This window comes from Lissotriton helveticus, chromosome 12, assembly GCF_964261635.1.
Source record: "Lissotriton helveticus chromosome 12, aLisHel1.1, whole genome shotgun sequence".
Lineage (NCBI taxonomy): Eukaryota > Metazoa > Chordata > Amphibia > Caudata > Salamandridae > Lissotriton > Lissotriton helveticus.
In genome coordinates this window covers 826017709-826038628 of record NC_136073.1, presented here as the reverse complement: position 1 = coordinate 826038628, position 20920 = coordinate 826017709, and the positions used below count along the sequence as shown (strand labels likewise).

The 20920-nt window shown below is 45.7% G+C and overlaps 1 protein-coding gene across 1 annotated transcript in view; it reads right to left on the bottom strand.

The window, feature by feature from the left end:
* Positions 1-20920, bottom strand: part of TIMM44 (translocase of inner mitochondrial membrane 44) — a 138303-nt gene that overhangs the window by 93230 nt on the left and 24153 nt on the right. Inside the window, exons 2-3 of the mRNA XM_078670910.1 lie at positions 12843-12950; positions 2890-3060 (exon numbers count right to left, since the gene is read on the bottom strand). Coding sequence (XP_078527036.1) covers positions 2890-3060; positions 12843-12950 — 279 coding nt within the window. The remainder of the gene's footprint in view (positions 1-2889; positions 3061-12842; positions 12951-20920) is intronic.

Sequence of the window (20920 nt, the reverse complement as noted above, 5' to 3'; positions counted from 1 at the left end):
TTAAATAGCCATGTAAGTAACCGAGTTGGACAGCTGTGTATACAACATTACAACTAAAAGAAACCAGGTTAAATGCAGACAGCCAAAGTCAGTTCTGAGAAAAAAGCTGGAACATCCAAATTAATGCAAAAAATCCCAAAGGTCACAGCAGCAGTATCAATTTAAATGGAATAATAATTGCCAAAGGACAGGGTATTAACTTCCAAGAATTATCAAAAAACAGAATTTAAAAGTGTGTGCCAAATGACAGAGAAAAACTGAAGAGTTCAAACGGAACAAAAATAAGATAGGGTCATTAGGTCTGATAAAATAGATGAAGAGAAGTCAAGGAAAAGCAGAGATAGTAAAATGAAAATAAAAGGTAAGAAGGTAAGAATAAAGGGAAACTTCAGGGGGCAGAACAAAAATAAAATAGAAAAGAGAGAGACACCAAAGTGAGAAGTAAAAGTGAGATTAGGAGAGTGGAGTATAGAAGGTGCACACAAGGAAGCTCAATACAACGTATGGGACAAGGACATGAAAAAGCAAGAAAACAGGACTGAATGCCAGAGTGAGAGCAGTGAAAATAGCTTTCATGGAATATGATGGGAAGAAGGAAGGGTAAATGTGAGGAAATGGGGCTTGTAGACATGAAACAAAAACTGGGGAGTTAATGGAAATCGTCACGAAAAGTTAAACAAGCACTTGCAGTGCCATAGGTCTCGCATTTGCGAGAGTTTGAGCTATTGGCATTGTTACGGATAATGCCTTTTATTTATGTGTTTATAAAACCTGCAAGCGGCGGTTGAGCACCGCTTACAGGTTTTGTAAAAAAAATAAATAAAAGGCATTATCATTTACAATGTCAATAGATCTAACTGGCAAATGCGAGACCTATGGCACTGCAAGTGATTGTTTGAGGTGTGAACGTCTGATCCTTGACAGCTACAAGAGTAGGAACCATTATATTATAAACGTGCAGGGCTGGGAAAACCACCAATAAAATCATAGCAAGTAGAAAAATGACTAGAGTTTACTTTGGTTCAATTTACCACTCCAGCCCAAAATGAGTCAAGTTCAATGCATGGAAGAGTATTGGTTAGCACCCCAGTCCAGTACAGACATTTTAAAAATATTTTCATTGGATTTGTGTACCTCCAAGTAGCCTGACACAAAACAAATACAACGTTTCGTCGGGCAGAATGGAGAAGAGTTGTTTTCTACAATGGTTCTCTGCAGTAGTGTAAATAAGCCATCAGAAAGTTCTTAATGTGACTAATTGCTTCTAGTGTTTCCCAGGTCGTCCAGCAGCCAAATATCAAAATAATGCATGTTTAGATGTATGCCTGAGTCAATCAGTTGGAGGTTTAGGTTCGGACAAAAGTTCGGGTGGAGTTGCCAATTTGTAGTGTAGCAGACACTGGATGGAGAAGGAAGATAACACACACGGAGCTGTGACCCGCTGCTTTAAAGCTCCTTTTCATTTACGTGCAAAGTGGCAGCCCTTCTGCCACATGAAGAAGTCCTGTTACTGAAAAGGGGCAAACATGAGATGAGCACATACTGACAGGAGCCCAGCACAATGCACAACCTACCATCTCTTTTAACACAATGCACTTGCATGCACCACACAATTGTAGTAGTACTATCAACATAACATGCAGTTATGTTATACATGGTGACTAAAAATATGTGCACAGTGACAGTATATCAAGCACGGCATGTGGAGCAGGACTCGTACAACCAAGGCTACTGGGATTACGTGATGCTGCCACTTTTCTTTGCATAATTAAGGATTTGCCGCATTTGCCACATAATTTATCATCTGCTACATCATTTTCTGATTTTACCAAAAAATGCTTCTGGCGCTTACATTTCAAAATGTACTAAAAATGCAGCAACGGGGGCATGGCTAACAGCCGATCGTGATGGCTGACTAGTTGAAGAGCTCCAGGGTCGGTGTGGCCCTTCACACTAATCCATAATCATAATCCGTCATTCCAAGTCACTTCGGGGGCCTGAGCTGCGGTCTGGGGCCGGGCGGCACAGATCGGCGAAACTCCGGTTTGATATCGGGAAGCAGCGGTAAACGTGCGCAGTCCACGGAGGCCTGCTGACTCTCCAGAGACCAGGGCCTCGCGTAAATAGAGACCGGCTCCTGCGGCAGGAAAGTGGCGGACCGTGGCAAAAGTGATCAGGCGGGCTGAGACGCGGCCAAAGCAGCAGCGCGACATACGGCGAGCTGATCACCCCCCGGGGGCCCAGAATTGACAACGGGCAGAAAACAACAGATCGGGAGACGCGGCTAACGGGCGGTGAGACACACAGCTTTAACACCGGCTGGGGGCCCTGACATAAATAAGCCGCGATCACTCTCGGCCTGCTAAGAGCAACATTAAACAAGCTAGCAACAAAGCAACAAAGCAAACAAATCCCGCCACCCCCCGTCCCTCACTTACCTACCTCCGGCCGCTGTGACGCACACCGCAACCGCAAGTCGGCCTGGAGCGCGCCTCGGCAGAGAAGCGGGAGGACAGGAGCGTGACGCGCGTGAACGTGCACGTTGACGTTCCCGCGCGTTCACGGACCTGAGTCGGCTCGTTCCCAGCTCTGTGTCGGGCTCGTTCACAGCTGCTACTCCCTTGACAGGGAGGAAGGCGGCTATAGAACTCGCAGGCGGGAGCGCTTCGCGCTCCAACGCCAGGCGAGCCCTAATAAACCAGGTTTTAAAGACGGCGCCTATGTGAACCCAGGACACACACTGCTAAACTATAGTTAGTAGTCTTATCACACATCTTACCTATACTCCGTGACAGTGCTCTGCTTATTTTAGCAGCTATTTTCACAGAATTGGACAGCATTTAGTGCAAACAAAACAGAGATGCTACGAAAATAGAATAGGAAACTTACATATTTTTGCCTTGCTTGCTGCAGAGCATCGGATTCTTCCAACTTTTTGGCTTCTTCTCTGAATTTCTTTATGCTTTCTTTCATGTCTTTATTTTTTGCTAGCTCCTGTTGGATGTTTTCAAGGAGTCCTGATAAGAAACCTTTCCTGCCATCAGATGCATAGTACCTGACCTGCAAGGAAATTTAAAGAGAGGTACCGAGAGCGTGAATAGATATCAAAGATGATGCAGGAGTTCAAAGGTTATTGGTGTGTTTCAATTTCTCGTTTGTGGCACGAGATCTCATACCAAACAGCTACAACCTTCAAAATAAGAAAAATGAGATTAGAGAATTCGCATGAAAAACTGATGATGCAAAATGACTATTCAAACAATATGGCGAAAAGGCGTCCGTGTGTGGGGGAGTAAGGGGTTGGTGTATACCTACTGAAAACAATGTAAATCGAGAATACGTTTTATTCCATTGACCATTTTACTATACGACAAGCAAGGGTACATTTGAGTAGGCATACTTTGATTGGCACTGTGAGTAGGCCTGCAAACTAAATGGGTAGGTTGGACTGAAGATACTGTTTGTCTTAACATTTAAAAAAGTGAAATTTTCTATCAGTGGTCCAAAAATGTCCACATAGATATTGAAGTCACACTGCAAGAAATGTTGATAACTCACATAAGAAACATGCATGATTAGAAAGGCTTGACTTAAAAAAAACACCAAAAACAGCAAATGCAGTTCCCTGATGGAGTAAACAGAAGACCTGCTGTGAGAAGTTGGCCTGATGTGCAGTGTTCACTATTCTAGTGATCACTATATATCAGTCCAAACAACCCTTATTGATGATTGGTTGTAAGTCAACCTTATAGACCAGCTATCCTAGTAGCATGGATACGAGCAGTCTAAGGCTAAGACTCTAGAGGGCGTGTTAAGCCAGCTGTTTTACCATCACATTACCCCTTGAACACCCAGTGAAAGGACACCACACAAGTGTTATGAAAATAAACAATGTATTTATTAGAATCACAACAACCCTGTACTCTTTATGAGGACAGGGTGCTAGGCACACAACAAAACTCTTACGAAAATACTTAAGTTAGCACGTTATACACAAATGCCCGAGGGGCACGAAAAACCATATACTTAAAAAGTGGAATGCGAATTACTAGCAGGTAAGTAACAGTTCTAATAGGCTTTGGAATCGCTAGGACTTGACTAGGGAATCGTTAGATTACTACTAGGAGACCTAGGGGGCTCGGGTGCAGAGTGTGCACTCTCACGCGGGATGCGGGACAAAGTCTATGGAGGCTAGTAAAGGCAAAGTTAGTGTTCACGGGCGAACCCGACCTGGTAGGAAGAAAACGACAGTGGATCCTGACCCTAGGATAGTGAGGCTATGCTGGGACACCGAAGTGCCGAAGTTACCTAGCCCAGGGGCTGCAGCTGCATAGGTCTGAAAAGACGTCGGGAATCTCGTTGCCGGACCAGGAGCCTGGAAGGAAGAAGTTGCTGGCAGGCGACCAGTGAAGAAAAGTTCGATGGATCCAAGCCTGGATCAAGGAAGAAGGAAACCTGAAAGCAGAGGGGACCAAGTTCTTGAATCACTAGCCAGTGATTAAGTGGGCACCAGGATGGCACCGGGCGAAGTCACCGCAGTCAGGTGAGTGGGCGCTGCTGGGCTCTGCAGTCTCTCGGACCAGGAGGCGTTGTCGGCGACCAGGATGGAGGTGCGAGCTGTCCCACGAAGGTTCTTGCTGTCGACGTCGCTGGACCCAGGATTGGGCAACAAGTCTTGGCAAATGCAAGGCCCACGCGGTGGACCTAAAATGGCGTCTTGGGTGGACCAGGAGGGTCCAGGGTACTTCTCCGATGGAGGGAAGCAAGGGCCAGTCTGGAGCAACCAGACCAGCAGCAGAAATGTCGTCGGGCGTCGTCAGGAAGGCCACAAGCCAGCGGGCTAGTAGCCAAACAACGCGGTGAGCAGTAAAAAGCAGAAGGGCCCCACGCAGTTCGTGGAGGTGCTGGGGGGCTGCTCTTCGGTGCTGGAGCTGCTCAGGGTGGGGGCTTCTCGGACCCCAAAGCACTCACCAGGAATTCACTCGGCGGGCTTGTTGTTCAGAAGTCGTGTAGTCTTGAAGATGGCCGGTCCCTCGAGGTCTCGTCACACCCACGAATCTCAGCGTGACTGATGATGTAGGTAGAGGTCAGAGGTGCCAGGGAAGCCGGTTCTCGTCGAGCTGGGCAGTCGGATTCCGGAGGAAGGACTTGCAGCAGACCGCAGTGTTCTGTAGATGGTGCCTGCGGATGCAGGGTGACTACTCCTTAGTCACAAGGGAGAAATCTTAGGAAGAAGTCTTGAGTTCCTTTCGTGGAAAGTAGTTTCAGGATTCAAAGATGATCTGATTTGGAAGGGGGCCAGTTCCTACCTTTATCCTGTAAAAAGGGGCTGGCACGCGACTATGTCCTGCCCTATGGGTGGGACTGGGAGGGGGGTGGTTACACCCACTTCCTTGGCGGGCTTTTCCCCAGCACAGGGTCTGGAGTGACCCTGGAACTGGTTCCAGCCAGCCTATGCACAGTGAGCACCGGGGTGCCACGTGCAGTCACCTTCATCTAAAGCCCTGCCTATCTACAATACACAAAACCCTGTCTGGGACGGTGCTGGCACCGCCCCTGGCAGGAAACCCTTTGTCCTTATCTCCTGCTCTGGGAGGACTCCCAGCAGCAGGAGGGCAGACTTGTGTCTCGGTGGCAGCATCCATTTTGTGGATGCTAAGGCTCTGTCTGACTTTAACCGGGGTTAGGGGTTACATACATGTCGTGTCCCTCTAGAAGGGTGGAATGCTAACCCCGTCGCCAGAATTGGCGAGGGGTTAGTATTCCAATTCGTATGACACCTTACTCGACATGTTTTGATAAAGCGATACCAGAGTTGGCACATAACCGCGAGGATTATAATGCATTTAAGAGTATATGGTATGCGATATCATGGAAACGGCTAAGGGATGGATCCCGAAAGCCGCAGACAGGCTCAGCTCATGCCAGAGCACCATCTCACACGATTCCAAGCACTCTGCCTTCAGGATTGTTAAGGCCTGCCATAGGAGTGACTGATAGGAGATCTGTGTGTCCATTTTAGGGTTAGATATAGGTATACTATATCTAAAGCAAAGGGTGATTACACCACCTTGCCCCAGCTGTCGTGCAGCCAGTTGTGTCAGATTTGGATGGCCAGCCTGGGGTGGCATAATACATGCTGCAGCCCCTGGTAGGCCCTGGGTACACCTATGCCCTGGGTACCTAAGGTACACTGTACAGGGACTGATAAGGTGGCTCAGTATCCAATTTAGATATGTACCTAAGGTACATGGAATCCATTTTACAGAGAGAGCAGTGGGCCTGAGGTCCTGAATAGCAGGGCCTCAGGTCAACTAAGTCAGAAAACCAGCAAAACACCAGGCAAAAAGTTGGGGGCAACCATAGTCAGGGATCTACCTTCCTACATAACCCCCCCCCAAACGAAAGGAGATAAGGCTATCCTTGTCCAGGTAAGCCAATATTGCCTAAGTGGCCATTTAAGGAAGTACCAGCACTGGCATGGTTACCCCCTATGTCATGGTCCACTAAGCAATCCCTCACCCTAAGGGTGTCTGAGGGTCTCCACCATAGGGAATCTCTACCTGTGGTGTGTTTTGTCAAAGAAAAAGGCTGGTGCTGAAATGGAGTACTGAAGTGAGGCTCCACTAACTTTGGGCTCAGCTTCCTCCAATCATTATCCACCATAGAGGCCTTTCTTTCCAAGACTGAGTTGTTTTGGGCTCTCAGGGTCAACCTCTGGCTACCTACAGCTGGAGGTTGGGTCCCTCTGTTTGGCTTACTGGAGGGACAGTTCAGGTCTGGGGCCCTCAGGTCCCAAGTTTGGCTGTGCCCAACAGTGTCCATCTGTGGGAGGTCCCTAACTAATTTTAAGGGGGATCCCTCAGGAGTTTGTCTTATTTTCACTTGGCTAGGTCTACTAGCTTCAGTGCCCTTAATCTGCTGATTGGGGAATTCTTTTGGACAGGGGGCCCTTTGGGGTCCAACACTGGCCTCCCTGACCTCTACAGCCCGGGGCTGACTGAGGCAGGGTAGAGAGGGGCAGGTTACCTGCTCCAGACTGGGTCCCACCTTGGAAGGGTCCACTGACATCAGGGGTTCTGCCAGGCTAGGCCTGACTACCTCTGTGGCAGTTTCTTCACAAGGGGTCAGATCAGTTCCCTGAGGAGGCTGATCCTTTCCTAAAGTCTGGTGGGAGGGAGATTTCTCTTCCTCCTCAATACTCTCTGTCTGAGTGGAGTGATCCATAGTTTCAGGCTTCACAACACTGTCATCTGTCTGAGTTTGAGCTGTGGCCATCACAACTCTCCCAACCTTTTCAGGAGGGGGCTCAGTTTGGGTGTGGGCTGTGACCATCACAGCCTTGACAACCTGTTCTGGGAAGGAAGTTGTCTGAGATTGGGTTGTGACTGGCACAACCCTCCTGACCTGTTCAGGGAGGATATCTTGGACTGGAGCTGTGGCTACCACTGCCCCACTACCCTTACCATGGATGTTCACCATTCTAGAATGGGTTTCTTGCTCTACTTCAGCCCAGGCTGAGAGCTCTAAATCATTCCCCAGTAGGCAATCTACAGGCAAGTTTGGTGACACTGCCACTCTCTTGTGGCCAGTGACACCTCCCCAGCTGAGATTGACCACTGCCATGGGATGATCTCTCTGTACTCCATCAATATTGGTCACCTGGTATGTGGCACCAGGTAAAAGTTGCCTGGAGGGGACTAGACTCTCAGTCACCATAGTGATGCTAGCCCCTGTATCTCTATAGGCCTCAACTTTTATACCATTGATGAGGGGCTCCTGTCTGTACTTGCTCAAAGTGTTGGGACAAGTTGTGAAGTTGGCAAACCCCATGCCAGTCTCACAGACAAGAGTATCTAAGTCAGGGGACCTGGTTAGGCCAGAGTCCCCAGGAACTCCCAAAGTAAATGCACCCAAATTCTTGGGGGCATTCCCACCACCTGGGGGATTACTACTAGTAGTAACAGGAGGTTTGGGAATGTTACTTGGGGGTATGTTTTCCTTATTGTTATTCTTTGGGCAACTGCTGTCAGTTTTTAAATGACCCACCTGTTTACAGGGATAACAATACGGTTTCTTCTGGTTATTGGAAGGATTCTGGGACCCACCCCCCTCAGAGGATTTTTGGGGCCCTGATGTGGTTTGATCTGTAGATTTATTCCCACCCTTCTCTTGAGGCTTGGTTGATTCCTTTTTCTGGTCACCACCTTGGTTCTTGGGCCTAATCCTGGTTCTGACCCATTTGTCTGCCCTCTTACCCAATTCTTGTGGAGAGGTCAGATCAGAGTCTACCAGGTGCTGGTGTAATAACTGGTTCTGACAATTATTTAAGACTTGTTCTCTCATAATTAGATTATACAATCCCTTGAAATCAGTAACCTTACTACCCAGTAGCCAGCCTTCCAAAGCCTTAGTGGCACAATCAACAAAGTCAGACCAGTCCTGAGACTGAGTTTTCTGGGTGTCTCTGAACAGCAACCTGTACTGCTCAGTGGTTAAACCAAACCCATCAACCAGTGCATTTTTCAGGACCTGGTAATTGTTAGCATCCTCAACTCTAGTAGTGAGGAGCTTATCTCTACCTTTACCATCAAAGGAGAGCCACAGTATAGCTGCCCACTGACTCTGGGGAATGCACTGCACAGTGCAGGCCCTCTCCAGAGCAGCCATCCATTTCTGGATGTCATCCCCTTGCTTAAAGGGGGGCACTATTTTAGTCAGGTGTTTAGTATCTAAACCCTTCTCTCTATCTCTTGGGAGATTGCTGCCACCAGTGGGAGCTAACCCACTCATCTGCTGCTCTCTTGCCAGGGCAAGCTTCTCTTTGGCCAGGGCAATTTCTTCCCTTTCAATCCTCAGTTCAGCTTGTCTCATCCTAGCTTCATGCTCCCTTCTCTGAGGGGAAGTAAATCTCCTCTGTGGAGGATTCCTTCTCCCCTGAGAAGAGGCATTAGAGTGCAGAGATCTATTGGAGTCCCTAGAAAGAGATCTATCTCTCCTAACTCCAAGGTTAGGCCCACTTCGGGTTAGTACTGGGGGTCCCCCAGATCCTAGCCCAAGTAAGTCTAAGTTGGCCCTGGTTAGCCTTCTGACTACCTCAAGACCTTTGTCTACCTCATCCCCAGAGAGTTCCTCTTGATCCTCCTCCTCAACTGCTGAATCAGTGTTGGGGAGATCTGGATCCCCAGAGGTTCCCTCTAAGGCTGGCATGTTCTCATGTAACTGAGAAAGCTTTCTGGCATCATATGTCTCTAAGAGACCTATCAGAAAGGGAATGGTGGGGTTAGACCCCTGCTTCAGTTTCCTGGAGACACAGATTTGTCTCATCTCCTGAAAACTGAGAGCTGCATATCTTGAAGTGACCTGTGGAGGGTCAACACTGACCAGGGGAGTCTCAGTAGATTCTCCCTGGGTAGACATGCTTTTCTAGTGAGGTGTAAGTGGTGCACTTACCTACACTATATGTTTGCCTACTGATCCCTTGCTAGAGTTGTAGTTTAGGGTGTGCTAGGCCCTAGGAGCTACAACAGCTGGTTCAGTAGAACTCAGAGTATTCTAAGCTAAGTTATATGTACCTTTAGTACTTATGTGATCTTTCACAAGATATTCTTAGGGCATGTGTGGTAAAACAACAGCAAGCTCAAATCCCAACCGCTGCTCACCAATGTGAGAAGTTGGCCTGATGTGCAGTGTTCACTATTCTAGTGATCACTATATATCAGTCCAAACAACCCTTATTGATGATTGGTTGTAAGTCAACCTTATAGACCAGCTATCCTAGTAGCATGGATACGAGCAGTCTAAGGCTAAGACTCTAGAGGGCGTGTTAAGCCAGCTGTTTTACCATCACATTACCCCTTGAACACCCAGTGAAAGGACACCACACAAGTGTTATGAAAATAAACAATGTATTTATTAGAATCACAACAACCCTGTACTCTTTATGAGGACAGGGTGCTAGGCACACAACAAAACTCTTACGAAAATACTTAAGTTAGCACGTTATACACAAATGCCCGAGGGGCACGAAAAACCATATACTTAAAAAGTGGAATGCGAATTACTAGCAGGTAAGTAACAGTTCTAATAGGCTTTGGAATCGCTAGGACTTGACTAGGGAATCGTTAGATTACTACTAGGAGACCTAGGGGGCTCGGGTGCAGAGTGTGCACTCTCACGCGGGATGCGGGACAAAGTCTATGGAGGCTAGTAAAGGCAAAGTTAGTGTTCACGGGCGAACCCGACCTGGTAGGAAGAAAACGACAGTGGATCCTGACCCTAGGATAGTGAGGCTATGCTGGGACACCGAAGTGCCGAAGTTACCTAGCCCAGGGGCTGCAGCTGCATAGGTCTGAAAAGACGTCGGGGATCTCGTTGCCGGACCAGGAGCCTGGAAGGAAGAAGTTGCTGGCAGGCGACCAGTGAAGAAAAGTTCGATGGATCCAAGCCTGGATCAAGGAAGAAGGAAACCTGAAAGCAGAGGGGACCAAGTTCTTGAATCACTAGCCAGTGATTAAGTGGGCACCAGGATGGCACCGGGCGAAGTCACCGCAGTCAGGTGAGTGGGCGCTGCTGGGCTCTGCAGTCTCTCGGACCAGGAGGCGTTGTCGGCGACCAGGATGGAGGTGCGAGCTGTCCCACGAAGGTTCTTGCTGTCGACGTCGCTGGACCCAGGATTGGGCAACAAGTCTTGGCAAATGCAAGGCCCACGCGGTGGACCTAAAATGGCGTCTTGGGTGGACCAGGAGGGTCCAGGGTACTTCTCCGATGGAGGGAAGCAAGGGCCAGTCTGGAGCAACCAGACCAGCAGCAGAAATGTCGTCGGGCGTCGTCAGGAAGGCCACAAGCCAGCGGGCTAGTAGCCAAACAACGCGGTGAGCAGTAAAAAGCAGAAGGGCCCCACGCAGTTCGTGGAGGTGCTGGGGGGCTGCTCTTCGGTGCTGGAGCTGCTCAGGGTGGGGGCTTCTCGGACCCCAAAGCACTCACCAGGAATTCACTCGGCGGGCTTGTTGTTCAGAAGTCGTGTAGTCTTGAAGATGGCCGGTCCCTCGAGGTCTCGTCACACCCACGAATCTCAGCGTGACTGATGATGTAGGTAGAGGTCAGAGGTGCCAGGGAAGCCGGTTCTCGTCGAGCTGGGCAGTCGGATTCCGGAGGAAGGACTTGCAGCAGACCGCAGTGTTCTGTAGATGGTGCCTGCGGATGCAGGGTGACTACTCCTTAGTCACAAGGGAGAAATCTTAGGAAGAAGTCTTGAGTTCCTTTCGTGGAAAGTAGTTTCAGGATTCAAAGATGATCTGATTTGGAAGGGGGCCAGTTCCTACCTTTATCCTGTAAAAAGGGGCTGGCACGCGACTAAGTCCTGCCCTATGGGTGGGACTGGGAGGGGGGTGGTTACACCCACTTCCTTGGCGGGCTTTTCCCCAGCACAGGGTCTGGAGTGACCCTGGAACTGGTTCCAGCCAGCCTATGCACAGTGAGCACCGGGGTGCCACGTGCAGTCACCTTCCTCTAAAGCCCTGCCTATCTACAATACACAAAACCCTGTCTGGGACGGTGCTGGCACCGCCCCTGGCAGGAAACCCTTTGTCCTTATCTCCTGCTCTGGGAGGACTCCCAGCAGCAGGAGGGCAGACTTGTGTCTCGGTGGCAGCATCCATTTTGTGGATGCTAAGGCTCTGTCTGACTTTAACCGGGGTTAGGGGTTACATACATGTCGTGTCCCTCTAGAAGGGTGGAATGCTAACCCCGTCGCCAGAATTGGCGAGGGGTTAGTATTCCAATTCGTATGACACCTTACTCGACATGTTTTGATAAAGCGATACCAGAGTTGGCACATAACCGCGAGGATTATAATGCACTTAAGAGTATATGGTATGCGATATCATGGAAACGGCTAAGGGATGGATCCCGAAAGCCGCAGACAGGCTCAGCTCATGCCAGAGCACCATCTCACACGATTCCAAGCACTCTGCCTTCAGGATTGTTAAGGCCTGCCATAGGAGTGACTGATAGGAGATCTGTGTGTCCATTTTAGGGTTAGATATAGGTATACTATATCTAAAGCAAAGGGTGATTACACCACCTTGCCCCAGCTGTCGTGCAGCCAGTTGTGTCAGATTTGGATGGCCAGCCAGGGGTGGCATAATACATGCTGCAGCCCCTGGTAGGCCCTGGGTACACCTATGCCCTGGGTACCTAAGGTACACTGTACAGGGACTGATAAGGTGGCTCAGTATCCAATTTAGATATGTACCTAAGGTACATGGAATCCATTTTACAGAGAGAGCAGTGGGCCTGAGGTCCTGAATAGCAGGGCCTCAGGTCAACTAAGTCAGAAAACCAGCAAAACACCAGGCAAAAAGTTGGGGGCAACCATAGTCAGGGATCTACCTTCCTACACCTGCTCAAGGAAAAACAATAACAAGAGCAGGAGCATTTACTGCTAAAGTGGACTCAGGAGGATATACTATAAAAAGTCTTCCAAAAATATTTTAAAATGGAAGAAAACACCCCGATGTCAAAGTGAGTTGAAATGAGTAGGTAAATCAATTAAGGGAAAAAAAGAATCTAACAAATAGCAAGGACTAGTTAATGATGGAAGAAGAAGCAGACCCATCTGATGATAGCCCATAAAACAACATATAACAATTAAAGGACCTCCATGCAGTGCAGCAACTGGACACAAATAATCTACCTTTGCGATAGTAGCAGAAGTGCACATATAGGAAACAGAAAAGTAAATGCAAACCACTTGTAGCTTGAATGAATGATCGATCATACAGTAACCTAAGTGTAGATTTCCTCGAATAGCAAAACCACAATACTCTTGGTAATGTTACCTGGTGTAATTCTACTGGCGGCCTACATATTCGATAAACACGGTTGATGTTAACATTGGATACAGCATATCTTGCGGCAAAAAGTCGGATATTATTCGCCAGGCATTTCTAGGAAAAAACAAAGATTTTGAAATTACACACTATCACAAACAGGCCTCTATCTGACTAACTTAGATTAACAATTCACCAGCACGGAGTACATGAGCCAACATATTGAATTCTTCTACCAGTGGTGGAGGTTGTTCCAAAAGAAATCACTGGACTTTCAGCATGCAACTGAACCTTGACAATACTACAGAGCCCCCAAATGTAGCAGAAACCTTCCATTAAATGTGGCTTTCCTCCATCACTGGGCCAGCATTGCAACATCAGAAGAAAAAATGTGAAATATGGGGCCACAGAAAAACTCGTATGATTGCCGCAGATTTCCAACTTCTTTTGAATTTTCAAAGGAGTTCCAGGAGTAGCCACATTTGTAACATTTCCACATGTGCAGTCCCCCTTGTAGAAGATATCCATAAATTGAAAAACAACACAAAGCCCATTAGCACCTATACTTTTTCTTTTAGTTTCTACACACGAAGAAAATATGTGGTATTCTAGGTGTGCAATATTAAAAAATGTAAAACCATTGACTACTGCCCCTGGGATTGTATGTTGACTGTTGTTGGGAGGCTTCACATTAACAAACTGTTTGGGGTGCCCCACTGTGAGTCTCATTGTATTGCATATTGAGCCATTTATGTCTGTTCTATTTTAATCCTTTTAACATTTGTATGACTTAGTATCCCTTGAGGATTTTTAGCATTGTAAATACTCTTATTTTACTTGTATATATGTAAATATGTCTTTTTATGGTTATTAACCAATAAAAGCTTTTTGACTGACTGACTAAAAATATTAATCGAGAATAAGAATCTTTTTTCCACAATTAGAATATGAGGATGTTCACTAACCTCCTTACCAGTCCTTCATACATACTCAGTCCTTCCTTCCTTTGACAAAACTAAATATGCATGTCTTGATAAACTGCTTACAAATTGCCACAAAAATCTGAGTTAATTAGTGTTCACAAAAAATGTCCATTCATCCAGAAGTACTCATAATCCAGCCAGTGCTACAACTTAATTGTGAAAATTTGTATTACTTTGCAAATGGAAAATTCCTCTTGACCCAATTATCTGAATTTACATGAGTAAAAGATGAAACCTGAACTAATTAGTCGAACCTTGGTTCACATCTGCTCAAGCCACTGGTTCACTCTGCTTATTCAATTCAGATGAGGTTTATTTTGTATAATACCAAAAAATACACCTGTACTAATCCACCTGGATTGGCACTGTATATGTCGGACATTAATGAAATGCCCATCAAGCTATATAAACTCCAACATCTGGGCATGGGCTTGAGGTGCTTTCAGCCTTTCTTGAGACACAGGATGGGGATGGCCCGCTTTTCGACTCTACCCCACCCCCTTCCCCCAGATGCATAATACCTTAGGGAGACTACTGAGGTATTGAAATGATGGCGTGGATGCTGAAACGCCACCCACTGAGACTCCTATGCAATAATAGTGCACCCGTGTGAGAGGACATTGACGCCAGAGACATTCAGCCATTACTCATTCACGGGCCAGATCGGTTCATTGTTTTCTTTTAACGGTTTAACACCAGTTGTGTTAATATTATACTATACACAACAGGACGATGATTGGCGGGCCATCCTACAGAGCCCCGAGTACCATATAGATATTGTCATCCTGTGGACACTGACGACTCAGTCATCCATTGAAAGTGGAACTCTTTTATAACCATGCCATTATAGTTGCTATGATGTGACCACATGTTTACATGTACAAAATGTAATAAATACATTTAGGGAAAAAAACTACAATGTCTTTCACAGTGAGAAAAGCCTTATTGCTGAGGTATTTATGTGTTACTTGCAGGTTACAAATTCAACCATGCAGTGTCATCCCCATTTTTCATGCCTCTTAGGTTGATAACTGAGTATCAATGAGTTGTACAGAGAGAAAAACGTGACATATACAGCACTATGATGCTGGGAAACATTCTGCGGTACAAAAGGGGGTGGTGGTGATGGACAGAGCATCTGAACCAATCAAACACTCACACCCAGTCAACAGATCTGGGTTTAATCCATCACCATTCTTTAGCCCACTCTGCCACCCAAGTTCAGATATGGCCATATGCAAATCAGTCTGACCCTGTGCCTCATGGGAACAGTCCAGCCCGAACTGCCAAGCAATGCCTTCCCTGGACCGGAAACAAACTTCCGAGGACCGGTTTCTGGCATTTCAGCTGTCTTCAGCCCGACTTGCTTGAATCCAGTGGCAAAGTGAGCAAGGGACTCACGTCTGAGCATACCCTCCCAACTTATGGCGAACAAAGTGGTACAAAAGGGGGTGGTGATGGACGGAGCATCTGAACCAATCAAACACTCACACCCAGTCAACAGATCTGGGTTTAATCCATCACCGTTCTTTAGCCCACTTTGCCACCCCAGTTCAGACATGGTCATATGCAAATCAGTCTGACCCTGTGCCTCATGGGAACAGTCCAGCCCGAACTGCCAAGCCATGCCTTCCCTGGACCGGAAACAAGCTTCCGAGGACCGGTTTCTGGCATTTGAGCCGTCTTCAGCCCGGCTTGCTTGAATCCAGTGGCAAAGTGAGCAAGGGACTCACGTCTGAGCATACCCTCGCAACTTATGGCGAACAAAGTGGTACAAAACATTCTGCAGCAAGAAATCTAAATAAAAAACGAATTTGCAAAACGTATATTAATGCAAGCATAGAATGTGCTTCCACCCTAATAAGTATTTACGTGCAAATTGCCCCACAGTAGGTTTCTTTAGCTTCAGAGACTCCAAACAAAGGCTGCGGATATTAAAAGACCAAGACTGCATCAATCAACAACTCACTTTACAGCTACAGGTCAACATCTATTAAAGATGCTCAGCAGTCATAGACATGTCGCTCTCCTTTTAGGGGCTGACATCTCATGACAATATTATTTACTTAATATGAAATACCTTCTACAGAAGTCTTCCTTCTGGGTTGGGGGAGATGAGAAGAAGAACGTTTTGAGATTGAAGAAGAGTATGTGTGGACAACCCTGGCCTACATACATGTTCTACTGCCTAATTTTGAATATAGTACCACGTCAGTGTAAGAGGTTCTTGTGTGCACAGTTGCGTAAACGAGCCCCAAAACAACACGTGAAGCCAGCCTGGTTGGCTGCTATTTCATAACAGGCGAGCACCTTCCCCAAAGGCACGTCTCTATCTCTTTTGCAAGATCGACATATAGGGCCTCACTCTCATCACTACTTGTAAACCTGCCAGCTATATCCTAAGGATACTCAGTACTACCCAGCAACCCATATTTCAACCATCTGGTGACCGCTGACGCCGCACCAGTCAAAGATGAAAATTGCCCACACATCCTCCCACTTCAGATGTGCCTGTTGAAAATGCTTGATAGGTCCATCTCGGTGGCACAGGCATCATTGAGCATACACTCAACTTGTGAAGCTTGCCTAACGCAAGACCAAAAACCTCTCACTCTTTATCTGTCCACCATGTGACACTATTTACAACAGACCTTTAATTATGAAACTCTACCATCATTCGCTTCCCACAATCCCTTCCTTAACTATCGTCCACCCAACAACTTCCCCTTCACTGTTTTCAGTCTAGATTGTCTACTTAGCCAAAAACTTCTGGTGCATGGCAAAGTTTTGTATTGACCAACGGGATGGAGTCAGGAGGAGAGATCGCCTGTCCACTAGACTTACCCACTCCAGGAGAGTCTTAGGATGTGGATAACGCTTTCATCACTGAAAGGCTCTTTAGGCGGGGGGGGGGGGGAGTGAAGGAAAAGGCTCTTTTTCAAATGTGTGCTTCCAAGAGATGAATCAAGGTGGCCAACAATGGGCTCCACAGTCGTGTGACATTGCTGATATGCTGCTCTTTAACAATTCTGGGTTCTAATTTCTGGGAATACAGTAGAAATAACTCCTACAGTTTTTGTTCTATTATTCTTAGGCCCCTTTATAATCTGGCTCAGGGCCTGGTCCAACAATGAGAGTCACAAGAATGGAAGGGAAGACATGGCACCCAGCACAGCAAGTGCCTTAATTAAATAATGACTCTTCCCGTTTGGAACTTCCAATTTGTAATCTATGGTAACAAAATCTAATGTAATAGAACTACATTGTTTTTGGATTGTAGTGCTCGGACACCCAGCTGGTCCAGTTTGTGCTGTCTAAAGCCCCAAAAATAAATTAAATAAATAAAACTTCAGCTGCACATACTAGTAAAGAGAGAAGGTGCAGAAGATACACGCTTGCTACTGTCAAGTGGCCCAGCTTAGAGGTCTATACCGAAGTATGACAGATGGAAAGTGGCGACCAGTTGGACACATCCATGTCTGTGTTCAAACGCTGCTCTCAAAAAGACACAAGGTGAGGATTTCAGGCATTGCGAGGTTGCGACAGCAAAAATTAGCTAAAAAACAGGGCAGAAATGAACCAGCCTAAAACACTAGAGAAAACAGTACTGGAAAAAATATTGTAGATTAAAAATTAGATTTAAAATAGGAAATCCTTGGGCTCTTGCATTTACCTTAATTTGAGTTTGCATGAAACAAGGGGTGTATTAAAGTTATAGGAATGTTGTAACCAGTGCAGAGTATTTTGTTTTATGTTTCAAACTAACCCCAAAATTCTGCCTAATTTCCTTTTAAGTCCCAGGGTGTCACTGAGCCGCGTGATATATTTTCAGAGTCATCATCACAATGAAACCAACAGTAGAAGCCCCTTTGCTTGCATATCTGTTGCAGTGATCATGGCCATGTGCAACATACCTTTCCATGACGTGTTCAATACCCTAGATAGGTAAGCACAGCCTGAGTATGAATTGGCCTACTTGACCTGGTCATGGTGTCAGATTATTATAATATTTTTTTTCGTGCCACAACTTTTTTAAATGTCTTATTTTTCAGATTGAGCTATTATGAAAACAAATATAACTTATTTTTTTTAATTAACATCTTAAGCACACAGCTCTTTCTACTTATTGTGTTTTACTACAAAATGAAATGTCATGTACAACATTTATTTGCAGTAAGGATTTCAAGTACTAAATATATATACTTCAAAGATGGGTTGGGCGAGGGCTGGGGTCAGGCTGATACAGTTTAGCAAAAATTAGGACATAATGGAGAGAAAAAGAGGGCAATAATTGAGCTTGTACATATTTACAGCACTTACGGAACATCAACCTATATGAATCAGGGACTGCAGACAGACACTGAAGGTTACATCTTTTAGATTTAACAAAGAGTTCATGACCTACATGGAAACAATTTAAAACACCTGGTGTGGGATTTGGGGGGAAAAAGCATAATTTGCAGTTTAAAAATCGTGAGTCTGACAGTTGTGAAAAAAAAAAAATCGTGAGTCTGATGCGTGTTTTGGACATGCACCAATTGAAATCAGGTCGTTCTCTGAAATCATTTTGAGTTAGGCACTCGCAATCTTCCAAACACAAGATACGAGTGAACTGCCACGATGCACTGATATAGTGACGCACAGGTGAACTGTGGCACCGATTACCCGACAACTTTCTTCATCTGAAAAGCAAGTGTGATCTTCGAACTGAACTGTGCTAACGTGATGTAACCACGAGAAAGGCAGCATACAGTGACTTGAGGCAATTCATATTTCCAGTGTCTGAGATAAATGAATTACTACTCACAGCCACCAGGGTGATGCAAGAGCCTGAAAGACATGACGAGGAGGGACTAACACACATCTCCTAGTTTCAATGCCACAGGGGAAATGACATGGGGCCTCTGCCCAACGCTGAAGTCAAGTGACACAAGGGCAGCAAAGCCGGGTTTAAGCTCCAAATCAAAAGCATTAAGAGTTTTAAAAGCAAAACGAATCAAGCCTAAAAGTAATACAAACAATCATGTGCTAAGTCAAATGGTCTGACTAGTATAATGCAAAAAAAAAAAAATGAACAAATGCTGCCTAAACATGATGGCCATAAACCTGCAATACATATTTAAAGTTCAAAAATAATACTGCCATATGATTTTAATAGAATAGAAGCGATATTTCCTAGCAGGGTTATGTGTTTAAAAAAACTAAGGAAATCTCTTTTAGTTAAATGCACATCACAGAAAGATTTGATATTGGCACAAAGAAAAAAGGTACTAACAGTGTTAAAGTACAGTAAGCTAAAGACATAGTATAAAGATAAAATAGAAACTGAAAAAAATAAAAGGCTAAAGAATAAAAACAAAAAAACACTGGCAAAGTTATTGACATACATGCACTGAAGTGAATTTCTTTTTAGACCGATGTCCATGTGACTAGGCAAAATTACATCATTCACAGTGCAAGAGAGCCAATGACTTGACTGGCCTGGACCACTGCCACTTGCTGCATACTGCCGTCGACAAGAGTAAAGATGAATGAACGCTGAATAGCCAACGGATGAAGAGGGGTGAATAAAAGCCCCTCCATACATGTAAGTATGCATTTAGGTCTTCCATGAAACAGTGACAGCTTGTGAGAGATATTGTATACAAGTGGATTGCAGCCTGCCCATTGCTTACCATTGGTTGGCTTCATTGTCACTCTTATTTGCTGCCTTCTAATTGACCTAGCGCCTGCTGCCTTCCCTTCCTCTTCTTTCAACTGGAGCTTTTACCAAGTACTGATTGCTTCAGCTTGATTGCTGTCCTTCTGCCAATCACGCTGTGATTGAGAAACTACTTTTACTTCTTCCTTGTCGTCCTTGTTAAACCTCTTGTCATTTGTAGCTATGTTTTACTATGCCACATGCACTTCAAAGAAGCCCTCATCTTCTTTGAAATGGATGTTTATTGTTACAACAGATGTTATCTGCTTTTATTGTGACTATATGTTATCTGCTTCTAAATGAATTTTCACTAAAACATGGAAAAGAGAGCAATTGCTTTCTTTATGTGATAGGATTTTTGCCACAGGTCATATTTTTTTCTTTTTCATACGAGGAGATTAACTGAAATATTAATCAAAATCATAAGGGTGCTGTGCTGAGACCTAACAAGCATTGGCAGGGCGAATAGGTCTTGCCTTTGAGACTAGTGGCTGTGCCATTGCCTATTGCTCATGATGCGCAGCATGGACATTGGCAATGATTTGTGAGCATGCTGGATAGCAGCAAGGCTAAAAAAAAAATTAAACAAGCATTGGCATAGCCAATAGGTCTCGCCTTTGGGACCTTATATGTGTTTACCCATGCAACAGTAGATGTTGTTGCATAAAGGAAATTGTGCTGCATAGCTAAATACTTATAAGGTCCCAAAGGCGAGACCTATTGGCTATGCCAATTATTGTTTACTGTGAAAGGGTGAGTACCTGCTGTAGGAGAGTGGGGTCTGCAATCCTATGGTCACCCCAGATTTTTGCTTTTTGCTTCACTGGTTTACGACTTTCCCTGGCTGTGGGCCTGCTAATCATACCCACAGCCTAGCTGTTCTCTCTCTAAATTGACAACCATGTACTTTAGGTGCATTTACCAATTGGTACAGGGCCACCTTATCAGTCCCTGTACAGTATACCTTAGCTATCCAGGGCATAGGTGTACCCAGGGCCTACCAGGGGCTGAAGCATGTATTATGCCACCCCTGGCTGGCCATCTAAAACTGACAAAACTGGCTGCATGACAGCTGGGGCAAGGTGGTGTAATCACCCTTTACTATAGATATAGTATACCTATATCTAACCCTAAAATGGACACATACATTCCTATCAGTCACTCCTATGGAAGGCTTTATCAATCCTGAAGGCAGAGTGCTTGGAATTATGTGAGATGGTGCTCTGGCATGAGCTGAGCCCGTTTGCAGCTTGCGAAACCAAGTCCTAATAGCTGTTCCATGATAACGCTATACCATATACTCTTAAGTGCCTGATCAACCTCGCGGTTAAATGCTAACTCTGGTATAACATTATCAAAACATGTCGAGTAAGGTGTCATACGATTTGGAATACTACCCCCTC